This window comes from Acanthopagrus latus, chromosome 14, assembly GCF_904848185.1.
Source record: "Acanthopagrus latus isolate v.2019 chromosome 14, fAcaLat1.1, whole genome shotgun sequence".
NCBI lineage: Eukaryota > Metazoa > Chordata > Actinopteri > Spariformes > Sparidae > Acanthopagrus > Acanthopagrus latus.
The window spans coordinates 7,979,578-8,006,641 of record NC_051052.1 but is presented as its reverse complement, the minus strand read 5'-3'; the positions used below and the strand labels follow the sequence as shown (position 1 = coordinate 8,006,641).

At 41.4% G+C, this 27,064-nt stretch overlaps 1 protein-coding gene across 3 annotated transcripts in view; it reads right to left on the bottom strand.

Annotated features, from left to right (window-relative positions):
- Nucleotides 1–3,317: 3,317 nt before the first annotated feature.
- The window catches only part of gramd4a (GRAM domain containing 4a), a 47,656-nt gene continuing 23,909 nt past the window's right edge, over nt 3,318–27,064 (bottom strand). For 2 of the 3 annotated variants that reach the window (XM_037121998.1, XM_037121997.1), the window contains exons 4-19: nt 20,387–20,507; nt 18,397–18,458; nt 16,277–16,415; nt 15,717–15,742; nt 15,305–15,396; nt 14,240–14,331; nt 13,599–13,647; nt 13,419–13,490; nt 13,283–13,326; nt 13,061–13,170; nt 11,411–11,565; nt 9,497–9,641; nt 9,262–9,355; nt 8,784–8,874; nt 8,596–8,664; nt 3,318–8,050 (exon numbers count right to left, since the gene is read on the bottom strand). In XM_037121998.1, coding sequence (XP_036977893.1) covers nt 7,940–8,050; nt 8,596–8,664; nt 8,784–8,874; nt 9,262–9,355; nt 9,497–9,641; nt 11,411–11,565; nt 13,061–13,170; nt 13,283–13,326; nt 13,419–13,490; nt 13,599–13,647; nt 14,240–14,331; nt 15,305–15,396; nt 15,717–15,742; nt 16,277–16,415; nt 18,397–18,458; nt 20,387–20,507 — 1,472 coding nt within the window. In that variant the 3' untranslated portion in view covers nt 3,318–7,939. Of the gene's footprint in view, nt 8,051–8,595; nt 8,665–8,783; nt 8,875–9,261; nt 9,356–9,496; nt 9,642–11,410; nt 11,566–13,060; nt 13,171–13,282; nt 13,327–13,418; nt 13,491–13,598; nt 13,648–14,239; nt 14,332–15,304; nt 15,397–15,716; nt 15,743–16,276; nt 16,416–18,396; nt 18,459–20,386; nt 20,508–23,990; nt 24,368–27,064 lie in introns of those variants that run through there. The other variant, XM_037121999.1, reaches the window with a different exon arrangement.

Sequence of the window (27,064 nt, the reverse complement as noted above, 5' to 3'; positions counted from 1 at the left end):
GATCCAAGGACTTTTTGTAACTCTTGGTTGGGAAGACTACAACTCCAGCTGTCCGTCAGCGCTGCACTCAAAACGCAGCCGGTGGTTGACGAGATGAGGAAGGACGGAGAGAAACCACAGCGAAGCCGCTCAGCAGCGGAGTTGAAAGTGCTTAAACATTTCGATGGCTGATTGGTTTCTTTAGCTCAAATTTGAAAGAGGAGAAGCCGGATGAAAAACCTGTGGAAAAAGAAGACTGTTACTAAACTCCAGTGTGCCTACAGCATTCACACTAATTACCCACACCGTACTTATGGACCCTGCTGTCAGCAGCCATTATCAGCAGCCAGACGCTGTTAAAGCTTCTCTGTGGCCGGTGTGCTTCCTGTAAAAAGCCCTCCTCAGGTTGAAAAGCCACATTTGGCCGCTGTGAGAACAGCGTGCGGTGTGTTTTGTGTATTAACAGATGATGTGGCCCAGACAGACAGAAACAGCCACTTTGTCAGTCTCAGCGTGGGCGTGCCTCTCTACGCCGCTTTGCAGTGTTCATCGGCAAAACGGAGCGTGGAAACGGGTTCACGGGGAGGGTAGAGCTGACACGGGATCTGCATTAAAGACACATCGTCGGTAAAGACACAGACTTGTTCGCCGCCGCTCCCTCCGAGCTGTTTCGGGGTGAGGATCCAATTAGATGAGCGTTGGACAAACAGCGTGCTCACTAATACTGCTGATTGGTGTTCTGATCCAGATCAGATTTAACGGCCAATAACCAGCGGCCAGAGGGAGAGATGAAAATTGCATTAGGGAGCCGGACAGCCGATGGAGGAGCGTATTTATGTTTTTTGCATTCAGTTGACCGAAAGAGGCACTTTTGTTGTTTTTGCCGCGCCGCGTGAAGACGCTTTTATCTGCGCACATTTTAAAATAATTGACTTTTACGTCCCCAGTGAGTGGTTTGGGTAAGACAGGCCGCTGTGTCATGCTAAGAGAGAGACTGTGTGTGTGTGTGTGTGTGTGTGTGTCAGTCTGCTGGGTGCTGACAGCTGCTGGAGGGGAGAGCTATGGCCAGAGCGGTCTGCTCTCCTTCAGGGGAAGAGTCATTTCAACATTTAACTAATGACTGATGGCCGGGCCAGCCAAATGTCTGTCCTCTACACTCCAGCGCGCGCACACACACACACACGTGGAGAGGTCACCTCCACCCACCACGGATAGTAACCAACCACTTGAAACACACACAGTTCCTGAGTGTTGTGTGCTAGTTGAGGATATGGTTGAAGGTTGAATTTCCTGGGATTTCAAGCGACACATTTTTTGGGGGGTTTTGTTGTTTTTTTTATATTTCTTGAGGTAAAGAAAGGTTTGCATCTGCCTGTGATCTCTCCATGGCTCGGACTCAAAGGCACCGAGCTGCCCGCAGGTGTGTGCAGTCCACTTCTCAACTTCAGACCTCTGCTCAGGTTGAAGTTGAACTGCAGTGAGGTCTCCAAACACCACAAATGAAACTCACGAAAGAGAAAGTACAGGTGTAAGGTTCTTTAAGTACGTCCTGTGCTAAGAAATACAACAACAGTGTGCGGAGCTCCTTAAAACCATGAGAAGGTGTCTTAATGAGGGCTGATGAGTGGGAACACCTGCGCAGGTGAACCGTGAGGTGTTTAATGACGACTTGACAGGTGGGAAATAGAAGAGCCTGATGACATTGGGCTCGTTCAAGATGAGCCAGGCCTGCAGTGAATCTATCACTGACGGTTGAACCAACCGGTGAACGACTCTGAGCCGACATCTACAGAGCGTCTGCTCACCGGATGAAAAGGTTGTGACGCTTTTCTTTAAGACAGAGCGCTTACAAGCAAAGGAGAAGCGAGTCACAGAGCGATTCTGCTCACAAGTCAACACTGATCAGAGAATAGAAAGAGAGAAAAAAAAGAAAGAAAGAACCATCAGTTTGGGTTCAGGAACAGTTTGCGTCTCGAGCTCCTGACAGGAAATCTGCTCGAGATGAAATGTTGCACCAGCTTCGCGTGGTGGAGGACCAGCGCGCAGAGAGTCCTGGTGCAATCGTGGTGAAACAGTTCCAGGACCCTGTAAATGAGATCTACTGCAGCTGCACTGCTCAGAGGAACATTAACTATTGAAGCAGCAAGAGGCAGCGTGGAGGGAACTCTTCTCTGGGTGAAGACGAGGACTTAAAACTTTGTTAAAAAAAGACAAAAGTTTTAAGAGTGACTGTTTCAACTCTTCTAGTTCCCTACTGTTCCAACTATAAACCGTGTACAACCAGGCTGCGACGAGAGCCAATACTTTGTTTTCAACTAAACCACATCTCTTGTGATTTCCGTTCTTCACGATCATCCTCGTCAGTCCATGAATGAAACGCAGTTCAATATAAACGCACCAAAAAAAAAAACACTTCAACATCAGTCATTTGAGTCTTCCGAAGGCTGTGTTCATCTCTGTCTCTGCCTGAAGGAGCACTTTTATACAAATACAGGTGCAGCAGAATCATGTGTTTGTATCAGAAAGTGCAGTGAGAATAATCGCACTACAGATGTACATTTCCCAGATCCCCCTCCCCGTTTGTGAGCGCGGCCGTGTCCTTGAAATACTCGAGTGTCGCATGTTAGCGCGCAATCAGGGCTCACTGACATTTTCACAGCCTGAATCCGGTACAAAGACTTCATTACCTCCTCCAAGATGGTTATAATTTACATGTTGGTTGGTTGGTTGGTTGGTTTGTCAGCAGGATTACATGAAAACTACTGAGCAGATTGCCACTAAACTTGGACAGAGGCAGGTTCTCGACCCAGAATAGACCTCATTAACTTTTGATGCAGATCTGGATAAAGAAACATTTTTTCATTTTCTTTAACATTTGACATTTTTGCTTATCTCTCAGGGACCCTGATGACATACTGAGGTGGCTTGTGTCTATCTGTATCTATTGTGATGAGATTTATCAAAAAATTGGGACACATATTTCATCAAATGGCCTCTAAAATCCTTCGGCTGAGGTCACAAGATCAAGATGGAGAGAAAACACGTCTTCATCCACCCCTGATTGATTGTTCGGCCGTCCGATCACCATAGAAATGGACTTGGATCAGTAAGACGTTCTTATTCCAACTCAGGGAATAAATCACTAAAATATCCTTGGCCAGCTAACCCTGACCTCCCTGTGGAGAGGGGGAGAAGAGAGAGAGAAAAAAAGGGAATTCTCTCCCAGGTCCCGCAGACAGTCTCATACTGACCTCATGTGGACGTAAAGAGGAACTGCAGTTTGGAGCCACTCTAAAGTAAGTGAGGCAGCAGTGGGACAGAGGAAGACAGAGACAAAGTACCTTAAATTCATTTACTTAAATTAAAAAATGTACATCACATTATTCTTTACAATAGACATGTCTTTTAAAAACTCAGTGGTTTTTGTTTTTCTTCACTGTACATTTCAATCAATTGTATACAAATTCCTCTTTGACGGAAAGGAAAAAAAAGGAGAAAAAAAAAAGAGGAAGTCATTACAGCGACTGTCACAGATGACAAATTAATCACTCAGTGTAATGACCGCAGTGTTTCCCAGTTACACTTGGGCTTTAATCTGCAATTCAGTGACTGTACCAACTGAGAACTGTCTCAGTCCATAAAACAGGACTGAATCCTTGAGATGTTTTCGGTTTGTTTAAATTCACTCCAGTTATAAAGTCAGATTGAGGCCGTTTGCAGCCTCGAGACAATTTATTGTCTGTACAGGACTGTACAGAATGAGACAGGAGCCCTGGTACAGTTAGCGCTGTACACTCAGTGTGGATCACTTGAAATGCTTTTGGAAAACCCTTAATTAACATTTACACACAGTTAGAGGAACTACATATTTAATACAACAGCGAGGACACCAGCTTAGAACGAAGGGGACCTTCAGAGGACAACACCACTGTTTTTGACCATGTCCCTGTCCACCCACACCAGCAGTTAAAGCCTCAAACTGCTCTCTATCATTTGTCGGTAGCAAGATACACAGTATGGCAGTCGGTTAGTGCAGATTACCGTTAAAGGAATATTTCGACATTTTGGGAAATACGTTTATTTGCTTTGTTACTAAGATGAAAACATTGATGCCACTTTTTTTCAGCACTTTCGACATGTAACACTTAAATGATTACCATCCTCATCCAATTTAACATTTTTTGAACATGTGTGTTTTAGTGGCCTTTATTAAACATTTCCCATAAGCCCTTGGCCACTGTAGGTTACATGTCACAACTCAACAAAAGACGTGAGCCCATGAGCTGCAGGGCCTCATGAATGAAGAAGATTTTTGACAGATTACAGAGTTTTTAAACATGATTTAACTATGATCATGATGGCTTCAATTTCTAATTGAATGCGATGCATCTGCCTTATTAACTTACAGAAAAAAGTGAACAAAGTAGAGTAACTTGGAACTGAATTTTAACTGAAAATACGTTTCCAATTATTAAATGTTATTTATGTTGTCCAGCTCTAAATATCTTCGTACAGCCAGCAGTAAAATGACAAGAAATAGATAGCCTGGCCCAGCAAAGGTAACAACATGTATGCTAAGCTAATAGGCTGCTAGCATTAGTGTCATACCAGCTGTACAGGCATGTGTGGTATCAAATTTCACATCTGGAAGTGCCTTACAGTAATTGGTGAGCAAAATTAGATTTCATTTTCAATAACAAGACAAATCAACTTTTGTTTTATTTCTGCCACTTCAAAAAAGGTGCATCAAGTCACAATGGACAAACTAAATGTCAAAAACACTGATGTTTCCATTTCAGTCCACCATGACCATCTCTGCTCTGTGTGAAGCCTGTGTTTAAATTGCATTATACTGTAACCAAGTACTGAGATGTTGGATATGACAATTTACATGCTGTATGTGATTTAAAATACTGCTCTTGTTGTCACTACGATTTTGAGTTTCCTATTGGTTAAAGTTGAGCAGAAATAGTCATGTGAGTGGTGTAGAGCCATTGAGAGCTGAGACGTTAATTCAACAACAGCAGTCCAGTCTTCATCACTCCGGAGTCAAAGGAATTCAAACTGGGTTAAGGAAAGGAAACAAAACAACGACAAATAATTAAAATTTTTACAACCTTCTGTAAACATGAGCGTAGGCAGAATATGGCAGACAGAAAAATTAAAGATTTGGCAAAAGAAAAATAATCTTAAACACCTAGAACGTGATACATTCTGTGCTTTATCTGAGCGCAGCCATATTGGGGGTCTCCCAGACCCCTGAGAGCTGCTTTTCAGCGTTAACAGATTACAAAAAAGGCTTCAGGTAAAAGCTTTAAGACTATGACGAGCCATCCAATCACACAGTGAGACAGCGTTAATTACTGATTTCACCTGTCCTAATATCCAACAGGTTTCCCCCATTCATGGATCAAATTCATACCTAAACAAAAATAGAAAATCCATGTCTGGGAAGGAAGGCAGCCTTTTAATAACAGGCCAAATCATTCAAATGGATGTCAATGAAAAATATCCATCCATAGTCTGAACTACAATTAATAATGTGGTTCACTGAACTGGTCCATTGCCTCTTTGGCAACTTCATATCCAGCTCAGGTGATTCTAATTGGTAATGATGACAAGAGGACTTGTATAAGAGAAACCTTGACATTTTCAATCTGAAGGGATGATCCTCTGGTTTTTGCGGGGTACTGTGGCTTCAGAGTGATTACAGATTTCTGAACTAAAAAGAAGCATCCAGTGGGTGAAACTGACCAGGATAAACGTAAATTGTCAAATGTCAAGGTTTCACTTTTTACAGTGTTTTGTAAGATTTACAGGGAATCAAAAGCTTTGTGCTGCAGGGCAGACAGTAAATAGGAGTCAGGAGCGTGGAATAGCTACTCTACTGTCTCTCACACTGACATCTGAGGGGAAATCATCACCTCCAGTCCCGTATGCTAGCTCCACTCATCTCACAAAACACGGTGTAGTTTGGCATTATATATTTCTACATATCAAACCATTCTGCAAGAGTAAAGTCCAGCTTTATTCTCGCGAACAGTGTAAAATAAAGTGACGCTGAAATATTCTGATCAATCTAGACCTTTTTCTGTATACTTCACAGACTACTGTTTAAAAAAAAAAAAAAAAAGCAAGAGGAAAAGTGGAAGAGCACCCGGATGACTGTCTCTACTCGCTGCGGCTTTACAGATAAGTGATGAAATACACAAGCAAACAAAAAAGGACCTAATTAGGCATGTTTTATATCTCATAATCCTAGTTTTCAGACACAAAAATGGATTTATGCTAACAAATTAGAAAGAATTTATACTGCTGCTCAGGTCACCTTGAACAGCCAGAGCAGCTGAGAACATACGCAAGTGAGAGTATCCAGTCAGAAGGAGACTGCACTCTCTTTTATCATCAGGTTTAGATTTACTACATGGTTATATTTTCAAGTAAAAGTACCTTCTTCTTTTGTGGTCAGTTTAAAGGTTGTCAATCTGGTATTAATACACAGACCAGCGAGACGCGACCTGCGCTGGCTCAAGTATTCAGACGGAAAGAGAAATACCATACTGTAGGACTTTGGAACTATTTGCTAACACTGACCATGTATTCCAGCTGAAGTTGTAATGATCTGAAGACTATTCACTGCAACATAAATGTCACAAATTCCAGTTAATATCCTAATAAAGTGCAGGAAGAATACCATTGATGGGAGGAAAAAAAAAGGAAAATCTCTCTATATGTACAGATTGTGCCTTGAAAAGAAGAAGCTTAGACACAGGAGGCTACTGTGACACCGCTCCGAATGGCAGTCAGTGTTTGAACCATCTAACAGTGGTTGTGCTCTCGTCTCGGGACCACCAGTTACTCATCCTAAAGGCTGTTTGTTACAAAGACATTTCTCAAAAGAAAGGCATTTTTTTAGACACAAAAAGAAAAAAGAAAGAAACAAAAAAAAAAAAACAACACTACACTTCACATACGCACATTTACAAACACCAAAGCGGATGCTGAATGCGGCGGTGCACATTTTACTGTTTGTCAGATCGATCTAAACACACCGTCGCTGCTGAACCATGTGTCTAGAAAGATGAGGAAAAAACTAAATGAAAGTACAGACAGCAGCAATGTAAACTAACAGAAAGGCTCTGTGTCAGTCAAATGGTGATCTGACATTTTCACAGCTAATACAAGTTAAAAAACAATCACTGATCACACTCAGACTATAATTTTGTTGGGCTAAGCCATGAGGCACCGATCAGCCGGTTCGATTTCTAAATATTTCAACATTAATGGTTGGTTTTGCACTGATTTGTAAAGCTAAAACTTACACATTTTGTTCCTAAAGATGTTTGCTGGCAGTTGAGAGAACCTCTTATTTTCTTCTAGTTGTTTTGTTTCTATGATATTTATTTTACAGCCAGGATGAGCACTTCCTGAAATCCTCCCACCACAGGAGAGGTCACTCCACTGACTGAGGGGTAAAGACAAAAATATAGCCACTTGACGCAATTTAAGAGCTTAATTTCAGCTCACACACACACACTCACACATGCAAACATGGAAACAAGTAAGTCAGGAAACCAGTCAGCCAGTCAGTTGGTCAGTCAGGTGGGAGAGGAGAACCAGCCCCCTCGCCAGCCTTCTGCTGATTGATAAAAACCATGCCGATCCTCACTCCTCCCCTGAACCAGCCGACGGATTTTGTTCAATATCCAACACCCACAAAAAGTGTGATGTAACTAAATCCTGACATGCCCACACACCCCCTCCAACAGGAAATCCACCAATCAAAGCTGGCCGATGTCCATCGACGAGGGAGCAGATGCCCATCGCAAGAAGAGGAGGAGCAGAGCGGAGGAGTGTGGTGGGTTTTTAAAGTATCTTCCAGTCCAGTTGAATCTCAGGTGGCCCTCTCTCCCCAGACGTTTGCCCCAGTATGGAGATGTGTTGCTGGGACGCAGGCTGTCTAGAGTTCTGCGCTGGCCGGTGGTTTGGTGGTGGTCATGATCTTCATGTACTGGGTGAAGATGGCTTCGAAAGCCTCGTCTCTGTGGATCATGGCACCGAAGACCAATGGCTGGAGGAAAACAGAAATGCTTGGTTGTTAACATCTACAGCTTACGTTCTAGCGGCAGCATCACATTCGCTGTATTGTACAGGCAATTCCTGGCAAACACGCTACACTATTCCCTTGACGTTTGGCACTGTCAATCATGGAAGTCAATCATGGTGGAATATGCAACTGTGAAAACTAGGTCATATAAACTAAAGACACATCTAGAGAAGAAGTCTTCTCAAAGTCTTGGTGTCTGTAGTTAAAACTTTTGAAAAAAAAAAAACAACAATATTTACATATTCAAAGATGCATTATTAATAATCTCTATCTAGGCAACTGGATAAACTTTATCAGAGACGACACATTATCATTCAAAGGAAATTATATTTATGAAAAGAATCTTGGAAGGCCACAAACTCATATTAAAGATATTACGTGTTTTGTACAGCCCATCTGAAAAGGGCTGAGCTTTTTTTAGTTGAAACAAAGCAGCTGAATACACTGAATCTATTCAACTGATATAAATCTAAAAAGGAAAAAAACACTTCAGTGTCTCTATACTGTACCTTCTGAGTGGAAGGAGTGGCTATAGAGATGCCCATCCCACTTCCTGGTAGGACTGACAGTACTTTGTACTGGAGGGGGTCAAAATAACAAGATGATTGTTATAGATATTATTCAATAACACTTACAATGATACTCATGCTGAATCAAATACAAATCTGTAACTCTCTCCGTGTTTTCGAGTGGTTACCTTCTGTATGTCAGTGATGTCCACCAGCTTGATAACCTTATTCTTCTTGGAGGAGCTGGATCTGGAGCTGGAGCTCTCAAAGCACAGGTAACTGAAGGGGAGAGACAGAGAGAGAGAGGACAGCTTGCTGAAAGGGGTCTTGTGGGAAAACTAGCAAGGAGGCAAAACGGAAGACAAACTGAATGGACTTCTTGTCAGTTCCAGATCTGAACAGGTGAAGGGATTTATAGATCACAGATATTCTCAGGAGGAGGCCTGTCCTACTTGATCCACTCTTGACTGACTGACACAGACGGAGGGAGGGAGAGAGGGAGGAGAAGGTGTAGCTCTTCTCCATTCACTACAAAGTCATTGGCCTAAATTGTTCCCAGCAGCTCCTCCTCTTGGCTCCACCTTTGAAGAGTAACTTCTTTTTCTCTCGTGCAGTCAGAGCTTTAATGATAACAGACGTCCTCCTGAGGAAAGATGTCCCACTTACTTCTCTGTGACGTAGAGCACTCCGTTCCTGATGTAGTCTGTCGGCATCTTCCTGTCCCTGTTTATGAGGCAGCACCTCCAGCCATTCTCACACACTGAAAACACACAAGATAGAGATTTTTGCTTATTCTCAGCTTGTAGGCTTTTATGTGATCTAAGAAGCTGAGTGAACATTTCTGAATGCAGAAATGTTGGTATTTGGTACACATTTTTAATGCTGCAGTAAATCCCCTCACCCGCCAGAGGGCGCTCTGACTCCTGCAGGTTGAAGATCTCGTGAAAGGCTCCCTTCTTGGTGCTGTGGGAGCGACCCGCCTCCTCCTCCCTGCTCACCCCACAGGGGACGGTGGCGAGGCTGCTCCGAGAAACCACCGGCTGAACCTGGAGAGAGACGGAGGAGGAGGCGGGAGAAACAGACGGGATGACGGGAAGACGGAAGTCAAAGCACAATCACCATGAAGGGGACAAAAAGGGCATGTAGGACGGAGTGATGAGGCCGAGGAGGAGGGACAGGGAGACATATTTAACATCAAAAAATCTCCACACATTTTGTGGTACCATCTAACAGGATTGCATGTTCCCAGAGCTACTGAGAAGAGTGGCCACAATCGAAACAGCTCAACTTTCAGTATTGCATTATGTGCTTTCTCTGCATGTGCACTTGTTTGCAGCAGGCTCAGCTGTGACGTGCAAAGCAGAGAGTGAGGCCATCATTCAGTCATCATCCAGAGCCACAGTTTATAGGCAGAAATACTTGTTAGTTTGTGGAAAAAAGATCAGTTTTATCTTAAAATGTAGCCTGGTGTAGATGTTTAGGTCAATCTTTTTAATACAAGTGTTTCAGTTACAAAAGCAATTAACTGACATTTCATAAAGTAATTACATTTTAGGGTCAACTACAACAAATTATGGATAACAGGAAGGATTAAATGCACTATCATTCTACATTACAGTGACAGGGAAACTAAGGGCACTTTAACTATTGTGTAAACACACTACTACTTTTCATAGAGCATCTATATCAGTGGATCAAAAATGTCAATCTGGACATTGTTTTTTAAAAGAATAAAATAAATGAGTGTAATCTTTTTAAAGAAAGATATATACTAATGATTTGAGAAGTCCATTTTGAAGTGTAATCATGAAGTTATCATGACATTTTGATCCATTCTGTCCACAAACACTGACGGCCAGTCCCGAGGTGTATCACACATTTTGCACACACACACGCGCTTTGTGGTGAGCTTGCGGCACACCCAGGCGCAGCCCGGTAACCAAAGGCAGACACACCAGAGTCCCTACCTTCTCAGTGCCAGAGAGCTGAGAGACAGAAACGACAGAGTACACCTGTGACACAGCAACACACACATGCTCACACACTCAATCCTACGTAAGAGAGAGAGAGAAACACGTACACTTTGTGGTGTCCCGGGCACATCCTGACAGAGAGCGGCTGAGCTGTGATGCATTATTGAAAGAGGGATGATATTTTGATACTTTATTGATCTATTTTCTCCCTTTGGCCTGCCACAGGGGGTCAGTGGTGGGAGGGTAGACACAGCCTGTCCTGACACAACCTACAGTTAAAAGGTATTCTCCAACTATATCTCAATAGAAATTCTTAAATCTTCTCCAGTCTTTTTTGTAGATGTAACGGCTGGGTTTTCTTTTTTACTTTTCTTTCTATGTTTGGCTTTTTTTTTTTTTAACATGTTATCAAGATAAGCCTGCTTACTAAACTAGTTAATTTGGTAGTTACATAGCACTAACCTCAATTCACAAAACTTTTTTACAAAACAAGTGTAAATTTCCACTGGACGTCAATGGTATCAATGCAGTAGCTGCTTAAAAATTTGTGACACAACTGTTAAGCCTCTATAGGTATACACTTGGTCAACTTTAGCTTTTCTAATTAGCAACAAGGATTGCTTAAACAAAAAAGTAGGGTAACAAATAATCCTCATGCATTTTGAGCATATTTTCTCAAGCTTCAGACTAAGCTGTGTTGAATGGTCTGTGTGGGGTTTTTTTCTTATGTGCCACGGTTTAAGAGTTAGATAAAGAAAGCAAGAATCTGTGAAGAGGAGGGAATAAAGGAAGACAAACAGCAGAGAGCTGATGCAGATCTCTATGTGTTTATTCCTCCCTACCCTTCGGGACACAGTGGCATTGGTCCGCTCTTTGAGTTGAGGGTCTGTGGGCAGGCTGTTCCATACGATGTAGGGTGTGTCGTACTTGTCCCGCAGCTTCGGACAGCTCTTAAACAGGAAGTCTATAATGAAAAACTTGATACCGGCATACAGGCCTGAAGAGGAGAGAGAAGACAAAAGCAGAGTAAGGAAAACAATGAACAAGAGTAATGGTGCTAGCATAAACTTTGACTTTTCAAGGCCTTCCTATTTTCAGTTTTTTTTTTATTGTTTTAATCTCAGTAGTCACAGTGCAGAGTTACTGAACTCCATATCATTCAGATTCTTTTACATAACTTCTCTTTCAATATCCTTCACATTTAAATAGTTTTTTTTCTGAGGCTATTCACACAGTCAGTGAGAGTTGTCCTTAAATAACGGCTCACATATTACTGCAGAGGAGGGTCAAATGAGGAGCGCGGTTACAAACGGAGTCAGTTCTCTAAACTAACTTGCAAAAGCCAAGAACAACAGATGAATAACTGTGAGAGTTACTGAACACTAAAACTCTGAATCATGTTTTCCCAGCATAATAATGATCGTAACTGATAAAACGATTGGTCAGTTGAATAAATTGCTACTGATATACTTTATTTGTTGGTTTAATGGCGAGGACATTACAGTTAAAACATTGTTTACACAGGGAAAACAATGTAACAGATGTAACACACATGCTGTTTGCAATCTCTGTCCCAGGACTGCAAAACTGGCGTGAGCAATTCTGACAAATGGCTGTATTGCAGATAACACAGTGACAAGAAAAATAGAGATTTACTAGAATTACTCCCATGTCTCATCCCTTCCCTTATTGTAAGTTGTTGGATGTTTGAGTTTTACACTATGCATTGATAATATAACAGAATATCCATTAAATCTGGGTTTAATTTCATTGAACAACGGTCTTTGACTGACATGCGTGTCCATTTGTGTTTGGTTTTCATGTTCTTCCATATTATGAAAATGCAAATTTGGACATATTGTAGAAAAACATGTATCTCACGGGCATAATAATAAATTGGATGTTGACAACACATAATTACAACAACTCAACAACTTTCATGCTCAGAATGACAATGCTATTGTTCTCATGTTCAAAAAGTACAATGTTAAACATGTTTGCCACCTATTAGCCTGTAAGCTAACAATTGCCAAGTAGCACTAAACAGAAAGCACAGGTGAAGCTGGTAGGAATGTCATTAGTTTTGCAATTTACTGACGTTACTAGTTTCCAACGTCACTAAAATTGATTCATCCTCTAAGAAAATGTATGAAGTGCTCACATGAGAACTGACAACTGGTATCTATCTGGATGAACATAGACATTGTCATAAATATAATGCAATAAATATTTTTGCCCTTGCCATTTTCTGATGAGCCCACAGCACATTTTGTGTAATAGCTACAGTAACTAATATTCAGAAAGGCATGCTAATAGCCTGCAGATGCTCCTCAGTGAGAGGGAGAACGGTTACGCAAGTGCTTTAATGAATGCATTTGTTTGTGTGCGCTGGATCGTGTATAAGTATTTGCATTCTTTCAAGGTCCAACACAGAACGTACAGTACGTCAGAGGGATAAAGAAGCTTTGTCTGTGCGCGTATGCGTCTCTCACCGATCATGAAGCCCATTAGTTTGTATGGCAGGACGCAGGAGGTGATGAAAGCCACCCACAGGCAGATGTAGAGTTTCCGGGTGCTCTCGGGCTGCACCCACATGAACAAGCTGATGGAGAATCACAAACATGAAAATATCATTCAAAAGTTACTTTTTTTAAAACTAAAGTAAAACTTTTAGAAAAACATTTAGTAAAATGTAACAATTTTCATTCACTTACTTTTTTATCTTCTCCAAAACATCTGCCATCTTTCCAAACAGGTTCTGTGAGAAGAGTTTAAGCACCTTATGAGTAAGTACTGTTTCATCATTATCTTTTTTCACTGATTTGAAAAGTTACATGAGCTGTGTTGTACCTGTGCTTTTTGTGCAACGTCAAGTACAAGCTGGAACTTCTCGGACACAGTCAGGTCTTCCTTTGGAGGCTCCTGCATAAAACAAAGTGAAAACGTTTACAGGACTCCACTGATGCATATGTTTTCCTCCTGATGCACAGCGATAGGAAACAGTAAAACAGGAACTGGGAAACATCTTACCATGGGTTCAGAGACCTCAGGCACAATGCTCCACTGGATCCTCCAACCTCTGGAAAAGAGGATGACAATGCAATTAATGTGCTTTTTTTTTTTTTTTTAGGTGTTTTGTTTGGATGAAATTAGGCCATTAAGTGACTCCTCAACCTCTAAAGCCCGTCACTGCAACATCTTTACAACCTTCATCACTTTTAAAGGTGAACAGGTGTCCCAGTTAAGCAGTCCAAGTCCAGGCAGATGTCTGACAAATACTAATGTGCCCTCATTTCATAATGATCCCCAAAATGCCCCACTTTGAGCTAACACTGCATAAACATCAACAAAATAATTCAAACAGAAACAATAACGTTGATAATAAATTTGTGTACGTGAGCATGTTTTAAAAATCAGCTCATTATGATCAACATGCATTTGCTGTAGCAGATTCATGTTTTTATGTGGGGCCACTGTGTGCATCTGTTCAGCTGTGGCTGAGTAGTTAAGTTTGAAAAAGTTTTATTACACAAAGCACACAGTACACATTTTAACAGCTGGAACAAAATGTCAAACAAGCCATGGCAGCAGTTTAGAGACCATATCATAAAAAAATGGCAAAATGGCCATTTCTCTAATATCAGAGTACCCACTGAGGTAACATATTTTACCTGGCAATGAGGTAATTTAAGGACAAGCGCAGGATAGCCAGGAAGAGTAACATGGGAATGGCCCAGCCATGCCAAGCAGCATTCATGTAGATCTGCAGGCAAAAAAAAGCACAAGACAACATTCCGTTTACTGATTAAAGTGATCACAGTTTACAGAGCTTCATTTCACATGAATAAACAAGCAATTCAAAGCTTTATAGGACTAATGTCAGATTGATTCAAATATTTAAATTTTCCCAATGCATTGTGAAGTTGACTTTAATAAGTTGACACAATGACCTATTGACAACAGCAGCTTATACAGCCAGGTTTCGATAGTTATATAAAGCATACAGGATTCCCTTTACAACATTGTTACATGTTTCATAACTACTAGTGTTATTTGACAGATCTCTACTCAAGAATACTGTGCAGTTTTATGTAGGAGAGGGAGACAAACCAATGACATATGACTGTGAGGTTTCCCTTTAATGATGGTTTCAGACTGACTTAAAGCATGTAATTCTGGTGATATAATGCTGGTGGAAAAGGCTATTACAGTCACAAGTCAAACTAGAGTAAGAGTATCTCTACATACTGAAATGGCCTTGGCATGTATGAGTGCAATCAATAGGTTGAATATGATTTATCTTAATAACCGACTGTGGACATTAATGAAGATCTGATTAGACCTCTTTGGTCCTTGGCGGAATCACTCTAATCTGTCACTGTGGAGCAGAAATTACTTTGCTATTCATTTAATTCCACCGTCATGTACAACCAAAAGGGTTCATCAGTCACTTTATGAAGCAAACTTTTTTTTCTCAAATAAAGCTTAGAAATTAATCAACACAGCTTTGTGTCACTCAGACAAAGTACAATTTACAGAAGTCATATTCTGTTAAAGTCATGACAAGCACTTTTTTTTTTTTTAATCTTGTACCCCTGACTGCAAATCAAGTTTCCCCATCTGGGATAATACAATGATTGAAGTGAACTGAACTGAACTGAACTGAGAAAGATTAGAGAGCACATTGTTCAACATAATGGATGTATGTGTTAGAAATCGGACAAGTGCACACTTACAATGAAGGCAATAGCTGAGGTGTAGACAGAGTGCCAATTAGATAAGGCGGAGAGGTTCCTTAAGAAGTTGGTGACAGGTCTGGCTCCTCGCTCTAGAACAAGGGATATATTCAGAGTGGTTTAGAACAAATATGTGGTGTAGATTCCGTCTTTTTTCTGCCTATAAATACCCACAATGCCCTGGAAAATAATCATAATAATTGCATCAAAATTTTAATTTTAGTGTGTTCAATGTATGTCCAAGTATTTCTTGAAAAGTCATGTTCAATGGAGCCAGAGGTACAATATCTATAGTCATGGGTGGTCAACAAACACCTGCTCCAAAAATGAATGCTAAATATATCAAAGTTTGCATTTTCAATGTGCTTCCATTGCGGCTTTCTACTTGTTTGTGTGTGTTTTGGATACTCACTGAGTCGCCTCATATTTTCTGTTAACCTGGCAAGAAAAAAGAAAAGTGAAGGTCAGAATAAACGCATATGCTCACATATAAACACATCACAACCAGAAAAAGCTGCTTTATGTTCAAGAGGAGGTGGCAGCACTCTGGCCTTCATCAGTACAGCATGACTCATTCTCTTTTACAAAGGAAGAGAGCAAGCAACTGCAGAGAACATAAGTACGAAAAGAGCTTCCTACGTTCTCCGTCCTCTCTCTCTTAAAAATAAAGCCATTCTGAACACATCTCATCTAGATGAGGCCAAACTACTATGAAGAATCTGTGGTAACATTGCACATTTCAAAAGGCACATGCAGTATACTGTTTACTGGTTTAGATCTTTATCCAGGATGCACATTCACAGTCTAAAATATGAATTTGTTCTATAAATTAAACAGAACACACTGTTTGCACACCTTTAGTGTTACCCAGCTGCCGTCTATCTGTCTGACTCCACATCTTCTTGAGCAAACGCAGAATCAATACCAGAGGACAGACACGTCATGTTCTATTCCAGAGCCACTCTTACTCACCTCTTAGCACTTAGTGGTTCCTCGGCTTCCACGGTGCTCTCCTCTGGCTGGAAGCGAAAGTCCTCGATGTAAACCCCAAAGCGTTCGTACAACCACTTCTGCAGCCGTGAACTCCAGACCTCCTTCTGCTGTTTATCTGCTACAGAGAACAAATGGGTGTGTATACACCCCCTGAGATTAGGTCTATTCATCAAACGTCACCAAAAGTCTGTCAAATTGTGTAGTTTCACCATAGCTACACATCTTTGGATTCCCTTTACCAACAATATTTTGCTGTTTGCATAAAAAGATGGCTCTGTAGCGACATTATGTCATCTATGCACACTGATCTTGTGAGTGAAAGTATGACCTGTTTTTTATGACCAACATTTAGCTTGATGGAAAAATCTTCCACCAACTTCCAACCAATCTTTCACTAAATCCTGCCCATGTACAGTGACTGTGCAATGTAAAAACATGGATTTTTCCATATGATAAAGAGCTGTGCATGGGTTGTCCAAGTAATCCAGAGTGCAAGTACAAGAAATGAGCTGTACCTCAGAAGATCAAATGAAAAAGTAAAGGATTATTTTTGTTGTTAGGCTGTCATTATGGCAGTGTTTGCATATTCTGATTTTCCCCTTTAAACAGTATGCAATTCACATACTACTGGTTTCATAACAATGTTTCAGACACACCAAAAACCTCACAAACTGTTCTCCTGTACTTCACAGCATGTAGGTAAAGTAAAAGTCGAGGTCACTACCCAACAGCAACAACTGTCAATTCAGACGACAAAATCCACAGCTGTCAGCTGCAAGTAACCAGTCTGTTTCTGTTCAGCTCTTTTAATATTAACTTAACTATTGAATATGTTATTTTTGTGAACTGCATTATGTGAGAATGGAGAGCTCGACAGGCATAGCAACAGTAACTAAGGGGGCTGGAGCACAGCAAATGGTCGATTACTAATGCTGAAGTGACCCTGAGCAAAGAACACTATCCTCAGCTGCTCCGGTGTAGCTGCTAAGTACACTCTAATTGACTCTAATTGACAGTGGTTGTAGTGATCAGCCACCCTCAGAGACTGTGAGTGACTGTGTGAAGGTGAAGCTGAAAAAAAAGCACCCTGTGCTCTCTGTCCTTTTTTAAACAGTGTGTTTATCCTCTCAGTGACATTTGAATGTAATTATTGCAAAGTGGGAGCTCGAGCTGTTTTTTCTTTTTTGCTGCAGATTTAATATGAAACACAACAACTCTTTTTTTAAAAAACAGATAATGACATTCTGTTAGAAGCCATTTCAAATTGAAGTGAACACAGTTATCACAGAGCCATCGGCCTAAATTGCTCTATTCATCCTCTCTTCTTTACTTGACAGATTACACTCACTCTCTCTGTCCATTTATCCACACAAAAAAGCCACAATACACACACTCTTAATCCATCCTGAAAAAAAAAACACTGACATACACACGCACCTCCGACACTGGATAGAGCTCAGGCATGTCTGCCCTAGATGAAGTGATCCACAATCATAACCCATTTTCCAAAATTAGCCACTACGTCTCTCCAAAACCACACGCGCGCATGCACACACAACTGCTAGGTCATTAGAAGTCACACTATGACAAAAAGTTTCAAATAATAGCCAAAACACACACATTTTAGAAATACCATCAGGCTGCTGCATTAACGTTCTCTCCTCATCCCTAACTGATGTATTTTAATGACAGCAATTAACCTCCACAGTAGAACAGTTTTTGATTAATTACTGCAGTTTGTTGTTGCTCACTTGCTCTGGAGACAACTAATTGCACACTGGAAATCACCATGGATGAGTGTCTTTCTGTGCCGCACACACACTACACACACTGTTGCTGTACGTCCTAGAATAACCCATCAGCACTCACACTGTTGCTGTCGAGCGCTCAACCGCACACATCCTACATCCCCACCTCCCTTGCACACATACACACGCACATGCATGCACAAACACACACTCTTCTAGATTTACTCCCCCGCTCAGGACGTCAAAGTCTTCCTTCCCTTCTCATTTCCTGTTCGTCCCCCTGGACTCACACCCAGCCACCCTTCTCTTCCGCACACTCTCTCTCCCCTCCTCCTGCGGGGGCACTCATACCTGTTCCATTGTTTGAGGGCGACTGCTGTTTCCGGGGAGGCTGTGGCGGAGAGTCCTCCAGCCTGAGGGGGACAGACAGAGAGAGAGAAGAGGAAACATTTGTCAAGCGTTCATCTAACTTCTCTATTGTCAGAGCTGCAGTCCCACAGCAGGCAAAACTTTGGCAGAGTTAAATAGACACATATGGAGACAGAGACAGAATGAGGCAAAGACATTTTGGTCTCAATCTGCTTGTGTGAAGTCAATATTCTCACCGTTATGATCTCATAGCAGGTGGCAGCAAAAACAGAACATGTTTTTGGACAATCAAAATCAAAAGGTGACAAACTGGCTCTATGAGTCCATCACCCTCCACCTCCACCACACTGAGTGGCAGCGCTTCACACCTTCTCACCCGGCCATCATTTATTACCTCAGTGTGCTCTAGTGAAGCTGTTAGCAGACTGGGTGCCTGCAAAACAACCTACAGTATATGGACACACGTGTAACTGGGCAAAATATTCTCAGACCTATGCAATCTGGCACAACACAACAACGTTATTCTTTTTACATTTTTGCATCTTCTTACTTGCTACTTGTATACAAGGATGTAAAGGCCGTCTGGGTCTGATGAATGACACAGAAGTGTAACTACTGAAGACAATTTAGCAGTTGGTACCAAATACTAGCACAAGAAACATAGTAACAAAATGTCAGAAAAGGTTGCAAATGCCTTTCACAAATTCGCAAAGCCCAAGGAAACCTCTTTAAATTGTCTTGCTTTGTCTGACCAACAGTCTAAAACCCAAAAGTATTCAGTTAAACAATCCAAGAAGACAGGGGAAGCCAGTTATCTTCACTTCACAGCTGTAAATCTAACATTCATTTATCCAAATTGTTGCAAATTAACTTTAACAAATCCATTTTGGCTGCAGCTCTCAATATATCAGACAAATTGAAATAAACACTTGAAAAATGAGCAGAGAAACATAGTGAACAAGCTTCAACAGCAGTGGTGTGAGACACTAAGTATCATATGGCCTCAGCCTTCACCAATTGCATTGAAGTGTTACTCCATTAATGATGAAATAACATCTTACTGGGACGAGATTCAATTATGTTCCTTTAATTTGTCAGCCATCTGTATCTGGAACATTGCAGTGTGCAGATATTTTACAGAAGACATTTAAGTCCGCCCAATTATATTCAACTTCCTAGAGGAACTAGAGTGTTTCAGTGTCGGCCACCAAGCTATGCTGCCTTGCCCAAAAACACTTGGACGGTAGCCACAGAACAAGAGCCCCTCCATCTCTCCAGCTGGATACAGCTGACAGAGGATTTACTGAAGAAAACTCTGCTCATGGTACATTAGTTCACCTCTCACACACCGTCTCAGACATTCTTGAGGCTGTGTTTCTGTGCTGATAATCACTTGGAGAGCACTGGTGGAATTTCCCATTGGCAGGCGTGGAAACATCATCTGATCACACACGCAGAGTTGTACATACACACCCTGGGTTTAAGGGCGGCTCGCTGGGTGCCAAGAGACGCGGGCTTTTACTGACACCAGCATAGCAACTGTGTCACAGTGCGCACTTGGCGACACAGGCCGGCGCGTGACTTGCTTCTGTTTTTTTCTCTCAATTTCCACCTCCCTCCATGCATGCACACACACACACACACACACACACACACACACACACACACACACACACACACACACACACACACACACACACACACACACACACACACACACAGCTCCTTATGGAATTTCCTCACCCACTAAGCTGCTGAGGCCTATATTTATAACAGAAAACTTTGGTAGCACTGGGACTGACACACACAAACACACCGCAGATTTGACCTATGATAAACTCTGATCAGCTGAATTGTCACAAAGTGCAGAGTCACCATTTCCTGTCATTCCCTCACTTTTACTTCCCTTCTTTTGCACATTTAGCCTAATCTCCTGGCGTGTACTCGGCTCTGCTTTTTGTCTCTCTCTTACCTGGTTTTGAGCACCTCATTCATCTTCTGCTCCAGGTCTATCCTCTTGCTTCGCTCTCTCTCCAGCTCCTGCCGCAGGGAGTCCACATTGGTCTCTTCCCGCAGCTTCCTCAACTCCTCCTCTGGAAAAATAGAACACAGTCTTCAGAGATCAGCATCTCAAATTTTTGATATGAAAACAACCCAGCCCCAAGAGCTCCACATGTACTTTCGAGGTCATGAAAAAGGCGTCTGATAAGTATTCGTGACAGTTATTCAAACTTTATGAGGAACATTTCATCCAGCAGATAGCGTCTAAACTGGGGAAAACAACTTCAGTTTCTCTAAAACAGACAATTTAATCCATAATCATAATAATATATAATAATATAATACCATATAATTAAATAATTGAAAAACATCTTATTCTTAAGTGGAATCAAGGTCGAACTTATACAACTGGAGTGATTTTCATTAATAACACTCTGATTATAAATGCTGCTCTCACTTCATGTCTCCCCCTATCCAGCTCCTTCACCTCCACCGCACTCTTCCTTCTTGTCATTCACCTCCTGGCTTCAAGTGGTTTCAGGTATCAAGGCTTTCTATGCCTGGGGTGCAACATCAGCACAGTGGTGTTTCTTCTCAGTCTATTGTCCCGGACTAAAGCGACACATGAATATTGGAGGAGAGGAGGCCACGAAAGCTGGTGCACGTGCCGAAGCACAAATTAATGAATGCTTACAAATATTTATGCACCCATAGAATGATGCACATGAAGGAAAGATGTCCATTGTCAGCAGGGCTTTTCCTTTAATAACTAAACTTTGTGAACCTCCATCACACTGCTGAGGTACCACATTAATGGGAAAGACCATCATACAGAGGATATACAGTAAAGCATGAAAAATGCAAAGTTTACAACACTGCTTGAAAAAATGAGTCGCTTCATTCTTCAAAGCGACTGAACTAGGAGTGAAAGTGTTGAAAGCAGAGTTACACACCCCCTGCAAAGGAAAGTGCACATCACCTGGTACCCCTCTTCTCCTCCCTGACACACTCCCATCATCACACAGGCAGGAGGGGATTCATATTACAAGAATCGAGCTGCCAGTTTCTCTTTCTCATCACCTAATCTAATATCTCACTCGTCCTTTATCTCTACCCATTAAAGCTAATAAAACATTCATTGCCAGCACCTCCCGCAGCTAACGAATTACCAAGAGGGCATACGCTGTATCTCCAGATCTCATTTGCTTTGTATGATGTTTTGCACTTCTGGTTTAGTGAAAGCAGAACATTTTGGTCTTCCCTAATGTGAGTCACTGTAGAGGAAACCTATTAACAAAGTATGATGTTGTTCTCTCTTTATTCATCTATGTAACATTACTCCTCACAGACACTTTCATACATCCACTGGCTCAGTTTGCCTGTCCTCCTTTCCCTATCTGCATAAGAATGTGTTTATGGTATTCATGTATGTAAACAAGACAGAGAGAGTGAGTGTGTGTGTGTAAGCGAGAGGCCAGCCAAAGGTTGCTATGGGCTAAGCAGCTTAGAGCTGGCTAGGTTGCACTGTGCCAGGAGATACACAGCCAGCTGTAAACCTATTAGACAAATGACCAACAACAGCTGCAATGCACCCTGGGTGCTGTAGGCAGAACTAGTTCAGTGGTTTACACTGTAGCGAAAGTAATGCTTAACTACAATGGAACTTGATGGACAGAATTAATGAAAAAATGATTAAATACCTTGCCCTTTTGCAAATTGGTGTGACAGGGATACACCAAGTCTGACATATTCTCACTGTACAAAGATGATGGGATATATGTTTGCAAAAAGGTGTCCATTTACACATCCAGCAGAGAAAGCGTAGGATAAATATTAATAAAAAGTTGCATTTCTGGCCAACTGATGTATCAAACACGAATATTAACTGGTCTTTCAGCTCTTTTTTGGTCTCCACCAACTTCTGAGGAAAATATCAGGCTGCTAAATGTTCCACTGTTTACCAGCTAGCTGCCAACTTTACCTTGGTGCCTTCTGTTAGAAACACAGCACTTCCAAAGACTAATCACCCAAATCAAAGTTGCAGTCATCAATTTTCAATCCCAAGCTGATGCATTGCATAACTATTCAAAAATTAAGAATAGCAACCTAAAATCATGCCACAATGTCAGTAAACCACACACAATATACAGTTATTTTAATGTAACTGACTTAATCTGATAAAAAAAAAAAAAACCTGATATACTGGTCAACAGTTTAAGTACTACTTGTAATACACTCGCCATCACTCAACAGCAAGTTGTTGATACCTTCAAGTCACTGACCCTGCAGATCTCTCACACTGTCTCCCTTCCTTTTCCACCACATTTCCTGCTCCCATAATGTTTGTTACTTCTTCCCCACACCTTGTGCAATTATTTCTGTGTATAGGAACTTCTACGACTCCTTTTCCCTTTCTCCACCCTTTTCCTCTCCATAGTTTCCTTCCCAACACCAAAAATAGAGGTGCCTCATTCCAAAAGTCCATTATATTGTGTTAGATGTGCCGCAAGTGTGTGATACAGCCCAGCATGACACAATATGGTATGTGTGTCAGACACAGACAGATAGAGTACAATCGTTTTCCTGTTCCACAGAGGCCCTCTACATCAGATAGCATATTAATAATACTGTCAACACGCCTGTTCTGCTTCTAAAATTGGATTGCTGTCTTCTATATATAAATCTTCATCCTGGGTTACCATATCACAGGGTCTCTTTGGCCATTATGAGGGATAGTAACTACACCATTTATCAGCAACACAGACAGGGGATTAGCTAAATGCCATGCCAGGAGATGTCACTTTTAATAGCGCTGACCTTCTCTGCCATGCAGGCTTTGTATGAACCTCTAATCTCAGAGAAAAAAAAGCTAAAAACACACATTATATCAACTGCTAATAAAGGCTAGAAATCAGCAGGAAATCCTTGCAAGGTTGAAAGAAGGTAATTGCGATATAATGATGTGACTGAAGCCAGAAGAAGCTTGCGTTTAGTTTAGGTTTGTACAGTAGCTTCTGAACATGGTATGGTTAAAATCAGAAGATATAATATAAACACTAAATTGGTCTAAATCAGATTTGCCTGAATACATTTGTACAAAATGGAACAATAAAACTTCTGAGATAGATTTACAGAGATGTCAGCAAAGCGTAAAATTTGTGCAATATTGATGACATTATTCTTCTTGTTTACTGGAGTGAAAAAAATAGGGTAGGGGTGGTGCTGTGGAGCAAGGGTGGCATCTGCAAGCCAAAACCACCACAGCTAAGTGTCATATGAGAGACTTCCTTTACACCCCCCAGATGGAACAGTCATTTTTAAACAGACACCGACACTTCAAATGAAGACACATAGAATTGTATATATATATGCTATCAAACACTTTGGTATTTGGTTGGATTTGTATATCTCATTGGGGTTGATCACATAAAAAACAGAAGAAGTCTACAGCACCACCTCTGTATTCAATACTGCCTAATGTGTAGAAGCTTTAGTTATCCATTCAAGTTCACTGTACACTATAATTTGGATCAGCTTTTCCTTAAAAATCCTGATTTTGAAGCTGATAAACTTACTGAGGTTGAGGTTACTTTTGTGGCTTTTGATCTTATCGACAGCTCCATTGTAAAGCAGCTCAAAGCTGTCAAAGGTGCAGTCCTCAAGTTTGCGAAAACCCATCCGTCTCTGCAGTCGGCCACTTCCCGGGACGCTCGTGCAGGAACGGGACGGCAGAGTTGCCGCCTTGGGTCTTTCTTGAAATCGAGCCACGGCGACAGGTTCTCAGCACCCTCTGCTCACTCAAAACTCCTGAGCCCATCAAACTTTAGGTATATGATCCATGTTTACATGTCCCATTCAATTAGTTGTCAAAGACCTGTTCCACTGTGCTACTCTGTCACCAGCAACACAAATAGACTGTTCTGTTGTGCCTCCACACACTGAGAGTGATGGTCAGTGGTCAGAGCTGGTCTGAATACGTTAGTCACTTTGTAAAAAGAGAAGGAGGGCATGGAGGTAGAGAGAGGTGGGGCTACGCTGGGTGGCCAGCAGACTAAGAGGGCCTGGAATCTGAGATTTCTGAGTACACTGTAGCTGGAACACACACACACACACACACACACACACACACTATACATGTTCTAGTGTCGGTATGGGTTTATTTGAGCGGCTATGTACATATGTAGGACCATGTTTTATGTGTGTTATTTTTTGGTTTTACATTAGTACGCAGGAGCGTGTGCGTGTGGACACGTGAATGACTACTGTACATGCGCAAGCAAAGCTAATTGCGTTTCATCTAAGCAGGCAAAGTTTTTAAGACCTCAAAGGAAAAGTACTGTGTGAGTTTTTCAATCCAGGTCAGAGACAATGGCTCCTTTCATTAAAGGAAGGTGGGGGCATGGGGGGTTCAGAGAAAGAGAGGGAGAGCAAGGGGGTGAGAGAGAGAGCGAGAGAGAGAGACAGAGAAAGAGAGAGAATCAGCTGCTTCACATTGGCTTCTCATTGTTCTCTTTCTCTACAGTGTTTGCCACAACACGGGTTGACTTGAGCAGAAAGGAGGCTTGAACTTTGTGGCCTCCAGCTGATCTGCAGGTGTTAATACACCATTCAAGACGCTGAAGGCAGAAAAATGGAATGGGAAGATTGGCTAAATATAACAATAAGAGCCCAGAGCTGACAAGTGGAGAGTTTGTAAAAAGCTAAAATGTGTTGGGCAAAAGTTATTTCGATAGAATACAAACCACAAAATCATCTTTTCCTCTGAGATGTATCTTTGCTTTAGAAATAAAACTTGGTGCACATTTAAACAGAAAGCTACTCACAATAATCTATTGATACTGTCCTCACTGTGCAAGTGGTTTTTCAAGAGAATTTCATTGTTAATTGTGCAAATATTAGGGCTGGATTCAATTATTTTCCAATTACGTTTATTCTCCAATTTTCATTTGTATTCTCTAACTACTTTATCGTAGTTCACTCTGAGTGAACAAAGAGCAAGTGCTGTATCTTTTCTTCCTTTGTCTTTATGTATTTTTATAAACTTTCCTTCCTCTCTGTGGCCTTCTTTCACTCTTGCCCTGATATCTCTTGGTGACCTAGATTTCACTTGCTTGTCTCACTTTTTCCTCCTTCAACAACGTTAAGTTGACTTCATGGCTAAATCTCAAACTTCCCAGTAATCCGAACAACATCGCAACAACATCACTCCTTCTTTCTTGTGCCATACTGTCTTTGCCGGCAGACTGTTCATCGCATGGCACGGAGCCAGACTTCTTGACAGGAAATGTATAGGGAGTAGTTCAACTGTCAACTGCAGAATTCTATGTCAGTGTCTGTGTCCACAGAAGAAACATGCAATAAATGATACAGATAAACAATGGCCCATAATCCAATGTTGTGTCAGCAGGGAGGATAGCATCTGCTTGTTTGGAGAACAGTAATCACATTTCACGACATCATGAAGATGTGGCCAGGAGTGAAGCCTTCTCTAAGAACTGGGAAGTGCTTTCAGGGAAACAGTAATGAAAACAAATGACACTCCCACAGTTCACCTCTGTGCAAGTGTGTAAGAATACACCCAGTGGACTGGATATCAGAGGGGCCTTACATTCTCTGTTTCAGATCTCAGGTCTCGCTCAAACTTAATCAAGACAAACTACACTCAGTACGTCTTAGATATGCCACCTGGTCAAAAGACTGAGACTGTAAAATTAGTCTGTCTACCCACATGACCACCTGTTGCATTCTCACGCGCTTAAATGATGACTAAACACTATGGCAGCTAAACTCTTGAGGGTACAACAAAATTAAAAAAGGTAAAAACTGGGACAGTCTGGATTTACACTGAGAGAAATAACTGCAAGAAGAGGTATCTGCACTATCTGTGTGTAGATACAGAGGTTACATTAATTACAGGCCCGTTAAAAATGCCATTCTTCTTCACAAACTCAAACATCCCGAATAGAAAAAACCTCCAGCTGACAAGAACCATCCTGCCTAAAATACTTAATTTCCCTTTTGTACAGAGCTCAGCTATGTAAGAAAAGAGTGTCTCCTTAGCAGGCACGGAGCAAGGTTTTTTGTTCATTATCATGCAGCATGTCTTGCAGCTGTCTTGCGAAGGAGAATGAATCATCATCAGCACCGTACAAGTAATCAGTAATGAGGCAGAGTAGTCCTGCAGAACACTCAATCACTTGCGTAATTATCTCTAAGACTTTTCAATTACTTCCATTTTTCTGCTGTATACAAACTCTCCTAATGCTGAAGAGATCCATTTCTTACATATTTAACTTCTAAAGCAATAACTTAACAAGCTTTTGACAAGTTGTCTTGTTCTGTTTAGACAGTAGACAAAATACAGCACTAAACTGAACTGTCCCGCAAAACCATCATGTATAAATATTCAAAAACCGTAGCTGTTAGCAATAAAACTTGTAGTTTCTTGGGTTTGTTATATATTATTCCTGAATAAACTGCAGACCATATTGCATCATAGCAAAACATTTCCAGGGACGCTACAATCCAGTCTGACAGCAGAAACAATTTGGCACTTAATGTCAACTGTTGGTTGCTGTCTTTCTCCAAAAAAACAACAATATTGTCTTCACTAAGGAGCCCTTTTAAAATGTAACATTTTCAATTACAT